This window comes from Marmota marmota, unplaced genomic scaffold (assembly GCF_001458135.2).
Source record: "Marmota marmota marmota unplaced genomic scaffold, marMar, whole genome shotgun sequence".
NCBI classification, from domain to species: Eukaryota; Metazoa; Chordata; class Mammalia; order Rodentia; family Sciuridae; genus Marmota; species Marmota marmota.
The window spans coordinates 13,806,589-13,825,309 of NW_026000168.1; the positions used below are offsets into that span (position 1 = coordinate 13,806,589).

General features: G+C 45.3%; 1 protein-coding gene across 6 annotated transcripts in view; it reads right to left on the minus strand.

Moving 5' to 3' along the window:
* The window catches only part of Srgap3 (SLIT-ROBO Rho GTPase activating protein 3), a 247,907-nt gene that overhangs the window by 44,558 nt on the left and 184,628 nt on the right, over positions 1–18,721 (minus strand). For all 6 annotated transcript variants that reach the window (XR_007341984.1, XM_048787059.1, XM_048787058.1 and 3 more), the window contains exons 6-11: positions 17,941–18,069; positions 16,255–16,476; positions 13,524–13,625; positions 11,073–11,270; positions 7,042–7,126; positions 606–633 (exon numbers count right to left, since the gene is read on the minus strand). Coding sequence is in view for 5 of the 6 variants with exons in the window: in XM_048787059.1 (XP_048643016.1) it covers positions 606–633; positions 7,042–7,126; positions 11,073–11,270; positions 13,524–13,625; positions 16,255–16,476; positions 17,941–18,069 (764 nt within the window). In the remaining variant the exon portion in view is untranslated. The remainder of the gene's footprint in view (positions 1–605; positions 634–7,041; positions 7,127–11,072; positions 11,271–13,523; positions 13,626–16,254; positions 16,477–17,940; positions 18,070–18,721) is intronic.

Genomic DNA, 18,721 nt, shown 5'->3' on the forward strand with positions numbered 1-18,721 from the left:
CAGAAGTTGCCCATTTGTTACTTTCTGCGACAGCCCATCCAGGTAACCATGAGGTCCAAGCCAGGGTGTGGGCAGCGCGGATGTGTGAGCACGCATCTGTGTGTGTACGCGCGCGCATGCGTATGCTCAGCTGTGCACAATATCAGCCAAACCCCCCAAACTTGCTTGACAAACCCAGACCGAGGCTGGGCCTGCCCACCTAAGCTGGGCAGTTCGCTCAATGGCCACATAACAAAAGAGAGGCGGGGGGTGGGAGGGTGTCAACAGCCTCTGGCCTCTACTGGCTGTCCTCTGTGGCTCTAAAGTAGATATTGCTGACCCACCTAGTGGACAGCACCAAGGGGAAATGCCCCACAGCAGCTCGGACAGAGCCCCCAGCCCCTCGCCAGCTCAGGGGGCGTGGCTTCGCCACTACTGTGCTACAACAAGCGAAGCAACCTCTAACCTCCACCGCCCACTGTGCCTTCCCTTAGCATCCGCACCACCCTGGCTGGTGAAGTGCGTCCCAGCTTCCCCCGCTCCCAGCGGTCTATCTATCCCTCGCCAACCACCCCACACCGACCTCAGGCAGCGGGTAAAAGAGAACAAGATTTTCCAACTCTCACCTGGTGGTGCCACATTCTGCTCTCTCCCCTGGGGAGAAAAAGTACATGGTGATGTTTAATTGGCTTTTTTTTTTTTTTTTATCAGAACATTCGTTTTTTCCCCCTAAAAGCAAAAAAGATTCCTTGTGCCCATTTATAGTCACTGTTCCCACTACCTGCCCCAGACAACCACCAACCTACTCTCAACCTCTGTAGGTTTGCCTGGACGTTGACAGAATCGTCCAACATGTGACCTTCTGCACTGGTGTCTTTCATTTAGCATAATGTTTTTGAGGTTCATCCACATAGCATGATTAAGTAATTCATTCCTTTTTTTTTTTTTGGTTGAGTAATATTTTTTTGTACAGACAGACCAAATTTTCCTTATCCATTCACTTACCAGTAGTTATCCTCTCAGTATCTCTCACCTTAAATGTTCCCCCAAAACACATCCTGTTTTCCATGCCCCAAACCTAGTCCTACCCAAGTCTTCAAAATCTCGATAAATGGGACACCCACCCACTTGTTTAAGCCAGAAACGTAAGAATCATCTTTGAAAACTATTTCCTCCTTAAATCTGCCCACTTCCCTCCATCTTGGACCAGTTCCGTGTGTGTGTGTGTGTGTGTGTGTGTGTGTGTTTTGCTGGGGACTGAACCCAGGGCCTTGTGCATGCTAGGCATGCACTCTACCAACTGAGCCACATTCCCAGGTCCCCATGTTCCTTTTACTCAGTTTTTCTATCCAGTACAATCCATCCTGGACTCATGAAGATGATGGGTAATAAATCTCTTTAAACTGCAAATAATATCATGTCATTTTCTTGCTTACAACCTTCCAATAACCTCCCACTGCACATAAAATAAAATCTAAGCCTCTTACTGTTTTTTAAAGGCTTTTGAGATCTGAGTTGATCCTGTGAGCTACTACTCCAACTATCTGGACCTACTTTCTCTTTTGAGCATGATGTTCCTGACACAATTTCTTTCTGCACAGTCCTCAAACAGGCCTTTGCATTTGCTTCCTGGAATCTTCTTCCCCGTATACTTGCTTGGCTGGCTTTTGCTTGCCTTCTGGGTCTCCACTGAAAAGTTGGGTCCAGACAAAAGCTTCTTCTACCTAAAGCAGACATTTATCTCCTTATGTCACCTTTATCTATTTAACTTCTCTCTTTATAGGGCTTAACATCAATATTTTTCTTGCTTCTTATTTACTTGTCTATTCCCAGTCTATCTCCACTAAACATCACTACATTCTATAGAAAAGGAATCTCATCTGTTCTTAAAATTTCCATAACACCACAGTCTTGGACACAAATCATGCGTTTTGCACAAATCATGTGCTCAATAAATATTTGTTGAATGAGTAAATGGATAAACAGATCCTTTACCTTCAACAAGCTCAGTGCTTAATGATTATAACAGTCCAAAAGTAGAGTATGCAATAGTGTGACATGCAGCAGTGCCACAGTACAATTGCACACAGGGTATCAACCCTGTAACACCAGACAAGCAAAATGATTTGAACAGATGAAGTGACTGTCCCAAGTCCCTGCTTAAGTATACAGTTTGGACTCCAATCCAGGCTGTCTGGCTTCATATCTGAGCTTTTCCTGGGGAACTTGGTCCACCTTCCCACACAGGGGATTAGGGAAGATTAGATGCCCCAGTAGAATTTGCCTCAAACTCAGTGTATCCTTAAAGGTGATGCTTGGCTTTTAATAGCATCCCTCTGACCCAACTCTCTTTCCACAATTATTGTATGTGATTGACACTTCTCAGCCTTCAGCCTCAACTTACACATCACTTCCTGAAGGAGGTGATTTCCCCCTCCCTGCCCGCCATATACAGTTTTCTAGCTCAGCCCAAATCTGTCATTCATGGGGCTTATCGTAATTTTTACTCTTTACTCAGTATAGTCATGAGCTGCATAGTGATATTTTGATCAATGACATTATGAGAGTGGTCCCATAAGATTATAATGTGCCAAAAAATGCCCATTGCCTAGTGACATCATAACCACCATAATGTCCTTGTCGTGTAATGCATTTCTCATGTTTTTAAAAATATTTTTTAGTTGTCAGTGGACCTTTATTTTATTTATATGTGGTGCTAAGAATTAAACCCAGTGCCTCACACGTGCTAGGCAAGCACTCTACTACTGAGCCACAACCCCAGCCCTCATTTCCCATGTTTGTGGTGATGCTGGTGTGAATCAACTACACTGCCAATCATGTAAAAGTGGAGCACATACAATTATGTACAGTGCATAATTATTGGTAATTATAATAAACAACTATTTTACTCATTTATGTATTTACTATAGGATAATTTTTGTTCGTTTGTTTTTTGGCATCAGGGATCGAACCCAGAAGCACTTAACCACTGAGCCACATCCCCAGCCCTTTTTTAAAATTTTGTTTTTTATTTTGAGATAGGGTCTTGCTAAGTTGCTTAGGGCATTGTTAAGTTGCTGGGGCTGGTTTTGATCCTCCTGTCTCAGCCTCCCAAGCTGCTGGGATTACAGGCACATGCCACTACGCATGGCTTAGTGTACTTTTTATAATTATTTTAGAATGTACTCCTACCGGACAACAGTTGACTATAAAAGAGTGTGCTGCATTACTCAGGCAGCAGCCTCATATATCTTGTGTTCAGTGTCTTAATCACATCATTTTCTCTTTTGCTTGATTTAATCTCATGCTACCTTGTTCATCATGGCCCTAGGAGCCGCAGGCTATCATATATGTATATTCTATGTATGGTCTAGCCTCCTACTCTGAGAATGTCAAATTTGTGTACGAGTACTCCATGACTTCTGCACACGGTGAAATCGCCTAATGGTGTGTTTCTCAGAAGCTATCTCCATCATTAAGCTATGCATGACTGCTGTTTGTTGACTGAAGTCTCTTTCCCTTGAGATGTTATCTGTCTTGTGTACCACGGTATCCCCTGGCCATGCACAGTGATGCTTTTAGATAGATGAGCAGACAGATGGAGTGGGGAGGGAAGAAGGGAAGGGGTAGGAATCAAAGAGTTTAGGACATGGAAGTAGAACATCAGAACACACTTAAGGCAGACTTTCCTCTAACAAGGAATCGAACATATCTAACATATGATCCTTTTTGTTTTTGTTTTTGTTTTGGTATTGGATATTGAACCTAGGGATGCTCTATCTCTGAGCTACATTCCCAGTCCTTGTTATTTTTTATTTTGAGCTAGTGTCTTGCTAAGTTGCTTAGGACCTCACTAAGTTGCTGAGGCTGACCTTGAACTTGCAATCTTCCTGCCTTAATATTCCACATTGCTGGGATTGTAGGTATGTGCCACTGTGCCCAGCAGGATCCTTCAGCTTTATAGTCTCTTTCTAGCTCTTAAGAATGCCATTATCAATATCTTTAGGAATAGTATTTCAATTTCTAACAAATGTCAGAAATCAAAAAATGCTCTGTTCTCAACCTCCTGAGACGTGCTGAGATTTAAAAGACACATATTTTATAGTTGGTACCTCAGCCATTTTCTAGAAGGTCAGACTGTCTAGTCCTGGTGGCCATTTTGCTCTATGATGGGCTATTAAGTTTGAGCCTGAAAGATTTATCCCATCCCTGTTATAGACAATGCATTTATTAATTCTTGAGGGATCTTAGTAACCTGAAAAACCACCTCATCAGGGTATAAGCCCTGGAGCTTACAGAATACCCAAACCTCAGAGCAATAAAAAGGTCCTAGATCTAAGACTCATGATAAACTGAGATGATGATAAACTGAGAGTTCTCTAGTCAATAAAATGACATAGCAACAGCCAAGGGCAGAAGAGGATATATGTTCTTGTTCCCAACGTGACAGCAGCAGCATTTGTAACAGGGAACCTAGCTGCTTTAAAACTTGTGTGCCTGGGGTCAATCACATTAAGAAATTCACTTCTAAGTAAAGGTGACCAAAAAGACCTTGTACTTCCTGTAACTTTTCTTTGAACCTGCTGCCAAAAGGGCACTTTAGAGATAAACTGAAGCATCAGACATGAAACTTCTTTAAAAAAACAAACAAAACACCTTATCTTTTAGCCAAATATTCCTTTGGCCTTATATTTCTTGTTTGGCTTTTAAATTTCTAAATCATCCCTCCCAATTCAAAATGGCTGTCAGAGAACATATAAGAGCCATTGATCCGGGTACAACCATACCCTGGCCCAACTCTTAGAAAAGATTCCATGGAATAGAGAAGTCAAAACTTATCAGTAGAAGGGCTGGGATTGTGGCTCTCTGGTAGAGCACTTGTCTAACATGTGTGAGGCACCAGGTTTGATTCTCAGCACTGCATATAAATAAATAAAATAAAGGTCCATTGACAACTAAAAAATATTTTTAAAAATGCTCAGTAGAGGCGATTCATTGATCAACACTCAGAAGAATGAATTTGATAAGATTCTGAGCTCTCTTGGCTGCTCAATTTTTCCATGTACCCCTTTATCCACTGGGTAAGAATATTCTCACTCTGAATCAAATTCTTCTGGTTGCAAATTCTCCCTTTTCACTCAATATCCTAAGAATCCATAGTATACTTCACTGTGTAGTAGATATTAAAAAATGAATGAAGATTTGGTCTCAATTTATTCAGCTTCAGTTTTTTTTTCTGTCAGTCAGTAGTTTACTAACTTTAGTTCATAATAGTATATCAGTATTCATTGATTGTGATAAATATACCATATTAATGTAAGATGTTACTATAGGGGAAACTGGGTATGAATATGTGGGAACTCTTGTACTATCTTTCTAAATTTTCTGCAAATCTAAAACTATTGTAAAATTAAAAGTTCATTCAAAAAACTTTTCTAGAATTGGCCAGTGTACCAAGACCTATTGTCAAAGGAAGCAAGCTAGGCTTTTCCATGGATGGTTCACTAGAAGAGACTCTGGATGGTTCTTTCTTAGCAGCCCTGTACGTCTAAAGCTACATATTCTTACAGCTTTTGTTGCTAGCAGCTCAAAACTTGGAAGAGAGCCATATCTCAGGGCAAGGTGAGTTTGGAGGCTAAATAAACTTGGAAAACCAAATGGACCAGGAGTTATACCAACCATAATAATTATCATTATCTCATTAGGGCCAGTCAGGCAAGGACAGCAATAAAAGTTTCCATCTGACAATGCACAGGGAAGAGCCAGAGAGAAGTTTTCTCTTCCCAGTCTAAGGACTCATAGGATCTTATTTTTTAAAAGAACATCTACTTTTTCTAAACCCAGGGAATCTTATTCTGAAAATACAAGTAGCCACAAACTCATATGAGCCTGCCTTTCATACAGGGCTCATGAGAATGGCCCCCAGAGCCAGGCCCATAAAAACTAATCCTCCTGTCCATTCCTCCTTCTTGGAAGCTACCCTGTTACCCGCTTCCCCTGAGCTTCTCTTGGACTTTCTGTCTCTTCCCTTACACCTTCATTCTTGCTGTTTTTCTACCCTCTTTGTTACCTACACCCTCCTCAGCCTTTCTACTCCCTAGTCAATACCGAAATGTCAGAATGGGTAGAATTTAAGGCGGGGAGAGGTGCGGATAAAGAGAAAGTTCATTGAAATTAACTCCTCTCCCCCTTTACTCGCCAATCATGAGTTTTGACAAATGTATGCCCTCTGTGTATAATCACTACCCAAATCAGGTTATAAAACTTTTCTCTTACCCCCCAAACCTCCCAGTTCTGACCAGCTAGAACACACAAAACTGAGCTATGGTGTCAGCAATCAGATTAGTGGTTGCTTGGGGTAGAGTGGGAGGACTGGCTGGAAAGGGGCAGAAGGGGATTTTTAATGGTGATGGAAACGTTTTCTATTCTGGCTTGGGTGGTGGCTGCACGTGCAGATGCAAAGGCCCTGGGACAGGAATCAGCTTGGTGGATTTTGAAAGGCAAAGACTTGCCCTGCCTGGATGGAACACAGAAAGGAGAGAGTGACGGATGAGGTCAGGAAATCAAGCAGAAGCCAAGTGACAGAGAGGCTTATGTGCCATGAGAGCAGCTGGGGTTTTATTTCAACTGTCACTAGAAGATTTGGGTGGTTCTAAGCCTAGTCTCCAGGTCCTCCAAGGACTAAACCATGTCTCATATGTCTGGAATTTCCTTCTCTGGACCTAGAACCCTCGCCGGGCACTCTATCCATATTTCTGGCATCTGCTGAAAGTCATCAATGCTGACCCCTAGGTCCCTGGATTCCCACCCACTACCTAACGAGTACTAGACCATGACCTTCCCCCATATCCTAAACTAAGACCCATGATTACCCTCTATTTTCTGCAGCCAGACTGGACCCAATTTCCCCAGTTGCCCAGTCCTGGCAGGTGGGTCCAGTACCAGGCCCTATTCTGCCAAGGGTTCAGAGTCTCAAGCCTAAACAGCTCAGAAGCCCCAGGGAACACAACAGGACCTAGTGGGGAAAACAGCCCCTCCTGGGGCCTCCACCACCCAACTCACCTTCTCCAAGTGTCTGCTTGAGTAAGTCGTGCTTGGCCTGTAGCTTGGTGATGAGGTTACTGCCATTCACATATTCTTTAAATTTCTGTAAGACACAGGGTAAAAGGAAATTAGAGGACAAGTGATGGGATCTCTGCCTCTGGAATGGACCTCTGGGTAGGGAGATTAGGTCATCCTTGAACACCCCAGACTTTTGCATCTGCTCCTAGCTCTCCAAGTGGCTGCCCAGTCCCTGGGGGATGCTAGGCTTTAAGGTAGGGTCTGGGAGCACAAAGGAAGCCCCAGGAGGATAGGAACAGTGAAATCTGCTTTCTTAGGTAGGGCTGTGAGTAGCACAAAGCAAAGGTCTTCTTTGGTTATCAAAGCTCTACTGTGTTTCTGGGCCAAGAACAATCAAGATGGGAACCATCCCAATGGCCAGGCAGCTACAGCTAGAGAGCTGGCAAAGAGGAGCCAGGGGGCAAGTCTTTCCTTCAAATGGTCACATTCTAAAAGAGGAAGGGTTTTGCAGGCCCTGGAGAGACTTTCCCATTAAGAGAGCCCAAAGTACATTAGGCAATATGATTTTCTTCTTCCTGTGAATGAGGCAAGGAGACAGGTACGGGAAAGTGACTTGCCCAAGGTGCTACAGAAAGGCAATAGTGACTAGGACTAGTCCCAGGCTGCCTTCTAGGTTATGCTCAGTGCTGTCTGGGGCAGTACTGAGGGACAGAGAACCTTCCAGAACAGAAACATAGCCATCTGCCCATACTTGGCCTAGGCCTCAGCCTCACCTCCACACAGGTAGCAGCTTTCTTGCTCCCTCCATGCTTATACCCTGTGAACACAGGCACAGAGCCCTGTTGGGGCCTGCCTTTGCTGCACTGTGAGCAACCAGAGGCAGGAGTTTAGTTAAATCTCTGCCTCCTAGGCCATACCAACCAAGGTGGGCAGAGACACAGTAAATGAACCAAAAATAAGTAAAATGCCAACCTGTAGTGAAAGCTATGGATAAAAATGAAGCAGAAAGAGCAGGCTGGGAATCCAAGTAGGGGATGTCACTGCTAAGGGGACATTTGGGCCAACGCCTGAAGGAGGCAGAAAAGGGACATGTGGGGACCTGAGGGATAGAGACTGGCAAGCAGAGGGCATGGCAACTGCAGAAGCTCTGAGATGAGGTCCAGGAACAGATGTGACTGCCCCAAACCTACCAGCTGGTTTACCACAAGGAGGTCCACTCCTGACCCAGCTAGCACACGTCAGTGTGGCAGAAAAAAGAAAGCCTTGAAAGTTAAGGACAGTCGCAATTTTTCCTGGAGAAGAGGGTCCCTAGTGTCACCTTTTCCCCCTTGAGGACAGTTATCTTGGGAAGGGTTCCCAGGGAAGAGGGCTGACACTGACACAAATAAAACTGGGGTGGCCTCACCCTGGCCCATGCCAGTAGTTTCTGGAATGACTGTGAGGTGGGACTTTACAGCATCCTCTCCCCTTTCCCATGGCCCTTATCTCTGAGGACCTGGCTCTTGGTCCTAAGAGTCACTCTTCTTTGCATTTGCAGAGCATGCAGCAGGTTTTACACACATGCAGCAGAGACTGCCAACATTCTTGGACAGCAAATGGCAAATGCATCATCATGTCCTTTCCACCCAGAAGGAAACAGAAGCCCAGAGCTGCGCTCTCTCATTGAGTGACCTTGAGCAGAACACTGATCGTTTCTGGGCTTTCCTGTTCTCCTCTGTGTAAGGTGAGATGGACTCAGTGTTGATCCAGGGTGTGGGCAAGAGGACAGGTGGCTTTGTAGCCAGTTGGAGAGACTGTCAACCCAGATTTCAGTTCTATAACACCTCGAGTCTTGCTTTTCACCTCAGGGACACAGGGAGGCACAGAAGCATTAAATATTCCAGGACCCCATCATGAGGAGGATGAGGGTCTGAGAGCCTGCATTTTAAACAAACATTTCCTGCCACCCAGAGGCTCTTGACCAATGCTTCCAGTTAACAACATCCTCTTTTATCACAAGTCTAAGAATTCATAAAAAGCAGAGCTAAGGTGTAAGCAAGTATTCTGTCCACCAGGCTTCATGGCCTCTGGCAGGAGAAGCTCTGATCTTGTAACTCAGGCTCCTGTTATCTTCTGGCCAGTGTCAATTACCCCTAAGGCTCTGTGACCTGTGGGTATGAACTTCACCCAGGTGACTGATGAAAGATAAAAGGCCATTATATTGTATTGATATTTGCATTAAAAGCAACATTGCAAAGGTCTAAAATAATGTTAAAAATAGGAACAAGGGTTGTGAGAGAATGGACCAGCCATCCAGGTGAATGAATTGATTATTAAGAAAAGTAGACAGCATATTCTGACACTTAGTAAAAGACATTACAGAATTCTTTCAACTTCAAGCAGTCTGGACCCCCTTCTCTGCTTCTGCCGGGTAGATTTATTTGCTTCTACTGTCAAAGTGAGTTATTATTCATACATGTCACACTCCTCACTCATCTTTCTAGCCCATAATTGTCTTTGTGAATACAGTGGGAATGCGACTGCCAGGAATTGGGTTGGGGTGATTCACAAAGATCAGCTTTGTTTTCTTTCTTGATAAGGTCAGAGAATGTTGATGGAAGAAATGTGGTATGTGCAACTACTGGTTTTCAACAAAGAATTTGATAAGGCCAAGATGAAGTCAGATTCGAGAACTGGGTGGGTTTGTGATGGGCTAAGTAAGCACAATCCAATCAGTATCAACCTCCCTGCATAGTTCGTCTGTCTTAGGCATTGGCCCTGGCACACCCGTTTCGTTATTTTTATTGATGAACCTTAAGGTGTGGAGGCCATGTTCACACATGACAAGACAGTGTGTATGTTGAACTCCTACATAAGGATGTTGACAATCTGGAACCATGAAATGAATTCATCAAGAGGACACCTAAGTGGTGACCAACATGAGAACTACCCAAGACATCTACAGAGCCTTCAAAAGGAGGAAGGCCTGGCTCATGGCCACACACACAATGAATATGATCCTAGGACATGAGAATGGGAGTATAGCTCCTTGTATGGAGAAAGTAAAAATGTACTCTATTCTGTGCTGGTTAGACCAAGGCTGTCTCGCTGCAGAAGAGGCGCTGACAAAGAGAAGGAGTTCAGGAAGTCACTGGGATACTCAGCCTGCTCAAAACAAAAGCTTTTAAGACAGAACTGAAAGAAATAGTTAATGTGGCCTGCAGAAATGAAAACTCAGCTTCCTGCAGTCATGGAAAGACTGAAGAATTAGCCTCCCTCTGGGTCCCGCCAGAGAACAGAATCTAGATCAACAGCCAGAAACCCTAGTGTGTATATTTCAGAAAGTAACAGAGATAAAAGAAAACATATACCCAAAGCCAGCTAGCCAGAACCCAAACAGAAGGGCTGTTTGTGGAAGGAGGGAACTTTTTATTCTGGGGGCATTCAAGCAGAGTTTGATGATCTTCTGGCCTGGAAATGGCTCAAATGGAAGATAGTTCCCTTACAATTCCAATATTCCATACTCAATAAACCCAAATTCAACTATAAGCCCCTTTTTCCCTTTGCCTTGCTCTTACCTGCCCCCAGCCAAAATGGAAGGTAAGGATTTCATGTGGGAGACTAGCAACTCCATGAGAAATATGCTTGGATTGCTGAGGACATTATTTCTAAAACTTACACCCAAATTTAAGACAATTCAACACAATAAAACATTTGCATAATTTTAGGGTAGTTGTTTAGAACTTATGCTTGACTCCTTTATTCATTTTTTTTTCTAACCTAGCTGAACAGAACTTTCTCTTTGATCTTTTTTTCTAAAGCAGAAAAGTTTCAATGACCATCACCCAAGATCAATGTCAATATTACCCACTGATAATTCACTTTCTGCATTACAGTAAATTCAGCCAGGCAACTTAATGTTAAAGTATGTTGGAAGATTCTTAGGTCTGATTGACCAGGGTGGTTTTGCTGGCCCTTACTCCATCAGGCCATTCCCAAACATCTCAGACAGGGACAGCAGACATGGGTTCTGGGTCCAGGATGCCACCTACTGTAAAATAAAACATCTCTGTCTCCTGCTGGTTGGCCCTCCTCTTGGCAATGTTGATCTTGCTCATGTAGGTCTCTGACGCGGCCGACTTCACTGACTCTGTGGATCGGCTGTGTTGGAAGGCGTCAGAGACATCAAAGTCCTCCACCGTCAGCATGTCCTGTAAAGTCTGCATGGTGGCATCCAAGGTTTTTCTAACCTGGGGAAAAAGCATATCCACAAAAGACCTTTATTCTTTCTCACAATTTAAAGTGTTTTCTCAAATTTATTCATATAAAGCCTCTAGGAGACTCGATAGACCAAGGTGCACTGAGGTGCTAAGCAAGGGAAACGAGTCATTGGTTCAAGACTGCACAGCTGGCTGGGGGAATAAGCCAGGGTGCTCCATCTAAAGTCATTTCATGGTATGGCTTCTGCCAGGGAACCTGGGGGGATGCTATGATGCACAAGGGACACAGATTTCCAGGTGTGTTCCTCTTTGCCTGGTTATGCTGTCCCCAACCAGCTTCTGCAGTGGAAGGTGATCAGTCAAACAGGAACAGCACTGAAGGTGCTCCTTCTCTTTGCTCAGAGGAGGGATGGGATGAAATCTGGAAAATGGTGGGTAGCTATGCTCCAGCCATCTGCTAGCTGATCCCTACCAAAGGTGAAATTGAGGGAAGGGAGACCCCGAGACAACAACAGTGGCTGAGGCTCTGACTGTTAGTTAGGACTTCATCTCTCTCCCAAGTTGAGTGAAACCACAAAGGGTACAAAATACGGGCATAAGAACCCCAACCTCACAGCACCCTTTTGCTGCATGGTGTCTAAATGGCACACGCTATGCTTTGATGGAAGGTCACTCCAAAAATAGTCATGGGAAAAACTGCATCAACATTTGTTGTAAAATTATCACCACTCAAGCTCTCTTGTCACGCAGGCTCAGCTGAAATGTCACCTTCTAATGACATCAGGCCCTATGAGTGTCTTAACCTAGTGCCTATGCTATCAGGTATTTTTCCAAACTCATTCATTTATTAATCTGTTTTGTGTTTTAATTTTTATCTGTGACCCTCACTAGAAAATTCTATGAGAGGAGGTACTATGTTATATTTGTCCAGAACAATGTTTAGCAAATAGTATGTGCTCGGTAAGTATTCCAATGCTTGTTGAATGAATAAATGAATGAATAAACAAAGTCTTACTTTGACCACAGAATGACAGGAAGGTCAGGTTTAAATTCAAGGATGGTCATGCCCATTTACAGTCCACAGAGAGGAATATTTGCTTCAATCTCTTCTCTGTGACTCTGATTTCCAATTTAAATTCCATTAACATTGTTATCCACATAATGTTCCACATAAACAACTTAAAGTCCTTTGGGGAAAGATGGAGGGCATAAACAAAGAAAGAAAATACTCTGCTCATCTCCTGTCTCTTGCTAGGCTTAAAAACCCAATGCACAGTTTGTCTTCATATAACCTCCCTCCCCCAGGACCGCTTTGATTCGTCATCGTCCTGAGCTACAATCTGTCTCACATTTGTCCTCACTCTGTCCTTTGTGGAGATGTAAGGCAAAACTGCCCTCTCTGCCCAGGATAATCCCCCTGAGATCTGAGACAGATACTGTCTTCTCACCTCCCAAAATGACTTCACTTCTCAAGGATAAACCTGCCCACAACCTTGGGTGACAATTCCTATAATCTGTCCTTTCTCCGGGGGGCCTCTGTTTGGCTGATGTCCTGCTTAGAAGGAGGTGTCCATGTTAGGACAGGGTGTTTCCAGTTTGGCCTCTTCAGTCCACATCAAGGTGAACGCAGCTCAGCTAGGATTTCCACCTGCACCCACCCAGTAGTGAAGCCATGCCACCAGGCTTTGTGGGTCGTGTGCCAGGTGGGGTAAGGCTGGCTCTAAAGCCATGCTGCAGCTTGAGTGCCCTGGGTTGTTTATTTCATTGTGTAATTTCAAATACCTACTATGACTTCTGATGTCAAAAATAGGAACTCATTGCAGAAAATAGATAAAAGCAGAAAGAAGTCAACAGAAACCACCCCAAATCCAACAATGGAGACACAACCACTGTTACATTTGGAATGTTTCCCTCTGGTCTCTTTTCTACACCAGTGAACACACAGCTCTTTACCTACAGACTGCAGCTTACCCTACAAGTGAGCACCCTGAACAGAGTCCTCCTTCCTCTGCTTCTCTTTCACTTAACACCTCTGAGCCCTATGAGTGTCTTAACCTAGTGCCTATGCTATCTGGTATTTTTCCAAACTCATTCATTTATTAATCTGTTTTGCGATTACAGATTCCCAGGCCATTACAGATTCTTGGAGTATATGGTTTCAAGGTTGTATGATTCTCCATCTTATAGAAAAGACATCATTTGGGATGCGTTCCATGGCAAGAGTGGACTCCCCAGGACAGCAGCCTTTGTGAGGAAATCCCTCCCAGGCAGGGGCTCACTCACCTCCTCATTTTCAATCTTGAGAGTGGCCAGTCTGGACTGCAGCTGGTGGTACCGCATGAGCAGCTCCGTCTGCACAGGCTGCTGTGCGCTGACCTGGCACACCTGCAGAAAGGACAGCCATCACTGTGCTTGCGCACTGCCCTCCTCACCTGCATGGAGCTAGGGCAAGGGCTACATGGACATCCAGATCCACAGCCTATGAGACAGGCTCAGCAAGGTCAAGCAACCTCCCCAAGGTCACCTAGCTCACGTAGCAATGGCAACTCCAGATGGGAAAAGTCTACCCTCCTGCCATTGCCAGGATTGTGGCCCTCAGCCACAATCTTCTACATTTGTGCAATGCTTGTGGGTTTCCAAAGAGCTTTAACATAATCTTGTTAAGTGAAACTAATTCATTAATTTCAAAGCAGGAAGTTGTGGCTAGAAAAAAGCCACCTTGTAAGAGAAGCCAATGGAAAGAAGGATGAATCAGTAGGTAGAGTGCTCGCAATGCCCACAGGAAATGACAACTGTGGCCAGAGCACTCCAGGGATCTTCTTCCTCAGCCAGTCAAGTGGGGTGGAGGGGCAGAACTGACAGAGATGCAGTTGGTCTCCTCCGTATCCACAGGGTTGACATCCACAGATTCAACCAACTAAGAACAGAGAATATACATGGGGGAAAAATGGCCTCTGTACTGACATTTCTTTCTTATCATTGTTTCCTAAACAATGCAGCGTAAAAACTATTGACATAGCACTTACATTGTACTGGGTGTTATAAGTCATCCAGAGATGACTTGAGTAGACAGGAGGATGCATAGGTTCTGTGCAAATACTAGGCCATTTTATACCATTTTATACAGGGACATGAAGCATCCTCACATTTTGGTTTCCACAGGGGGTCCTAGAACCAGTGCCCCTATGAATATTGTAAGACAACTCCACCATTCTCCATGTACCTTCCCATCTGGGGCTCTATTACTACCTGTGGGCTGGGCTACCTAGTTTGCTTTAGTATCTCACCCCTTCTAGGATGCAGCTAAGATCATAAGGGATTGTTGACAAGGTCTGTTGACAAAGTTAGTTATTTATTAGTAACTATGCAACCTGAACTTCACAGTGCTAGCAATGAGACCAGGATTTTCAGGTCAAGGTGAGGGGCCAGACATGAGGGCAGACAGGTGCATCAGGAACAGCAAGAGCACACAAAGGGCCTCTACTTTGCAAATGAAGGGAGTGGGCGGAGCCTTCTACAGGGCACAGTAAATGCCATTTTCCATCTGCCTCCTTGTCCCTCCCTAGGTGCTCTCAGATGGCTCAGCTGAGCTCCCACCTGAATTCAGAGACTGGCTGATTCTGATACCACATTGGTCTGGGTCTCCACCCCAATTCCAATTCCAAAAGGAGGGAATGACACAGAAAAACTCAGGGAGCCATTTGCATCAAGGATTTGTGTAACCTGGGTCCTAGAAATGTTGCATTGGGGACAGTGACAAGTTCCTTTACTCTCCTTCTTTTTTTCTTTTCTTTATTTCAGACTGTAGCAAGAATCTGAAGGCCGGGTGCAATGGTGCACGCCTATAATCCCAGAAGCTCAGGAGGCTGAGGCAGGAAGATGGTGAATTCAAAGCCAGCCTCAACAACTTAGCAAGACCCTGTCTCTAAATAAAATACAAAAATGGGCTGGGGATGAGGCTCAGTGGCTAAATGCCCCTTACTTGAAGCCCCAAAACCAATTTAAAAAAAAAGAATCTGAATAGCATAAGCACTGAAGAGAACTCAGCTATCTAGTGTACCAGGGTTCACAAGATCAGTAGGGCAGAACCTGGCCAAGGCGGCTATAGGAGGCTGTGATGAGGTCAGCAGTACATGATCCAAGGGCTTTGGAGGGAGGAACAAGAAGACCGTTTCTATACACACCAGGAATCCCAGGGGTCTTCTAGATATACCTGGGAGGAATTCTGAGGTAAGCTAAGTCCTGTAATTCTGCAGGTAGGGACTTGAGCCAGCTAGATGAAGGTTATCAGTGATAAATTCCTCTTCTAGAAAAGCTCATGACCAAGAAGTTGACTCCAGGCTCTGAGATACACATTGTGCATACGCAACCAGGGCTTTTCTCCTCCTGCCAAGGTTCCAGAAGGATGGGAGAGAATAGAAGCAGCCTATGGTTCCAGTGAGTCCCCCCAAAATTCATGTGTTGGGAACTTAACCCTCAAAAATCATATCTTTATAGGGCTGGGGTTTTGGCTCAAGCTGTAGCGCGCTCGCCTGGCATGCGTGCGGCCCGGGTTCGATCCTCAGCACCACATACAAACAAAGATGTTGTGTCCGCTGAAAACTAAAAAATAAATATTAAAATTCTCTCTCTCTCACTCTCTCTAAAAAAAAAAAAAATCATATCTTTATAGTATTTGTTAATGGGGCCTTTGAGAGGTAACTAGGGTTAGATGAGGTCATGAAGGTGGGGAACCCAGGATGGCATTAGTGGTTTTTTTAAAAAGAGGAGGAGATGGACATGGGCTAGTGCATTTGCTCTGTCTCACCACATGGTGTCCTGGGCCATGTTATTATGCAGCAAGAAGGGCCTCACCAGATGCTGAGCAGATGCCATTCGCCACATTCTTGGACTTCCCAGCCTCCAGAACCAGGAGCTAAATAAATCTTTGTTCTTTCTAAATTTCATGGTCTCGTGTATTTTGCAACAGAAAACGCTGAGACAGCCTCAAGCCTGGCCTCCAGGGGAAACCTACCTCATCCCCCATGTGGGGCTGGAACTCGAACTTGAGCGGAGGGCAGAAGACCTGGTTGCACATGTCCATGACGGTGTGCTTGTCGCTCCGGGAGTCCAGACTGTCCACGGCATTCTCGATCACATCCAGCCCTTCATGGCGTGAGGTCTCCAAGTTGTACTCAGCTGAGAGGTATGTCCGGAAGGTGCGGGCCAGGCTGGCATGAAAGCCCAAATCACAGCACTTGGGAAGAGGCAAGGACAGAGGGTGCAGATGACAGCTGGGACGGTGACTTACAATCACCTCCCATTCCACAGCACTTTGCACACAAACCACTCCAAAGCTCGCAGAGGATGTTGGGGGTTGAGATTTGCACCATAGCAGCGCTTCTCTCAGCTCCCCAAATTCACCACATTCCTTCTCATCTCTAGATTTTCGTGCATGTGTCTCCTCTGCATGAAATACTCTTCCCTCCAGATTCAGCTTCCTCCAGAAAGCCTTCCTGATGTCCTCCACACTTAGGAGTTTGTGTCAGTGTCCCCACTGCAGGGACCCAGGTTTCCCTGCATCTCTTACTGTGACCCCTGCAACTACTTATTAATGTGTCCTGTGTAGGAAGACCCGCTGGCTTTGGCCTACTGCAGCACCTCACATCCTAGACCACAGGAGGTGCTGAATAAATATTTGGTAAATGAATGAATGAAAAAGGCGAAAGATGGGGCTGGGGTTGTGGCTCAGTGGTACTGTGCTTGCCTAGCATGTGTGAGGCATTGGGTTCGATTCTCAGCACCACATACAAATAAATAAAGTTCCATCAACAACTAAAAAATATTAAAAAAAAAAAAAAAGGCGAAAGAGCCAAAAGGAAAATTGAAAGGCAGAAAAGAGGGAAGGTCTGGTCTTAAGCCATTTAGAAAGCTGAGTGTCCCCCTTCCCTTAGGATGGTGATAATGGGTCCCCTCTGCAGCCAAGGGAAAAGCAAAGACCCACTGACTTCCTCACAGGACACACCAAGTCCACAGGAAAAGGATTCTGTGATCAGTACTGAGCCTTTACTGGGCATCTCCAGAGCCCAGCTGTACAGGAAGGTGGAGAGGAAAGGAACAGTCTGGGCTCCAACACAGATGGCCCAGAAGCCCTCCTGATGCTGCTGCTCACAGTGTCCTTCCTCAAGCCTGTGGTCCTTCAACTGGCATTGCAGATCTGTGTGCCCTCTGCATCTGCTTAGGCTGCCTGATGTCTCCCACAACAACATCACCAGGAGCTAATCTACGCCACTGTCTGATTCACTATCTCCTTCCACGTGTGCCTGGTTGATTGGACTTAGGGGCACTGAATATATTAACATCTTCTTTACTACACTGAGATTCCCAAGGGCACCAACTGTGAATGTCTACCCCCTAACCCCACACCCAGCAAAGGACCTGGGCATAGCAGCATGCCTGGGAAGCGGGGGTTGAATGCACTCATGACTGCCCAAGCCATGCTTAGAGGGTCATCAGAGGCTCGCCTCATCCATGAAGTAGAAATCCTGGGGTGTCACACACAGCCCAGGCCACACCCAGTGCCCTCCCCCTCCAAGCAACACTCAAAAACCTGGCCACCCTGCACATCAGCCTCAGCTAAGGACCAAGTCCCTCCTTCAGCTGATGAGATGCACCAGCCTTGGTGTGGCCCCATCAGTTCCATGCTCCCCAGGATGCTCACATCAATCAGATCAGAGACATCATGGATGTAGTATTTGCTTATAGCTGCGTTGGTGGCTGCCAGGTTCAGCAGGTAGTCGTTCCGGGCCTTTGTGCATTTCAGCTTGTTCTCAGAATACTTTGCCTGCCTCTGGAAGAAGAAAAGAGTAGATGTCAGGGCCAAGCCCACATCTATAGGCTACCTCCATGCCAGGGAGTAAGGTTCAGAGCCTGCATCGAGATCACTTCACATGGCACCAGCAGCCAGTGACACTATGTGACACCTAGCTGCCTTTGGGTGGTATCAGGGTGGGTTATAAATAAGACCCCTACTCAGCACCCTCCAGTGGCTTCCCAAGCTGCTCGTGACTGCTTCCGGGAGCTGCTTCTGTTCTGGGCCGCCTGGCAGGGAAGAGCAAGGAGTAAGTAGGGTAGAAAGATATACTTGCCCCTTTCAGACTGATGAGTCCCAGGGTAGGGTAAAACAACAAGTCTCCTGAAAGAAACAGGGGTTTTCCTCTCTCACCTAGACATTCTCAAACCTTCCTTATTCTGATTCGATTTGTAGCTTTTTAGTAGAGAAGCCCCATTGGCAGTCTTTTTTTAATTTTTTGGTAGTGGGGATTAAACCCAGGGACACTCTACCACAGAGCCACTCCAAGCCCTTTTATTTCTATTTTGAGACAGGGTCTGTAAGTTGCTAAGGGCCTCACTAAGTTGCCAAGACTGACCTTGAACTTATAATTCTCCCACCTAAGCCTCCAAAGTCACTGGGATTACAGTGTGCACTACCACGCCCAGCC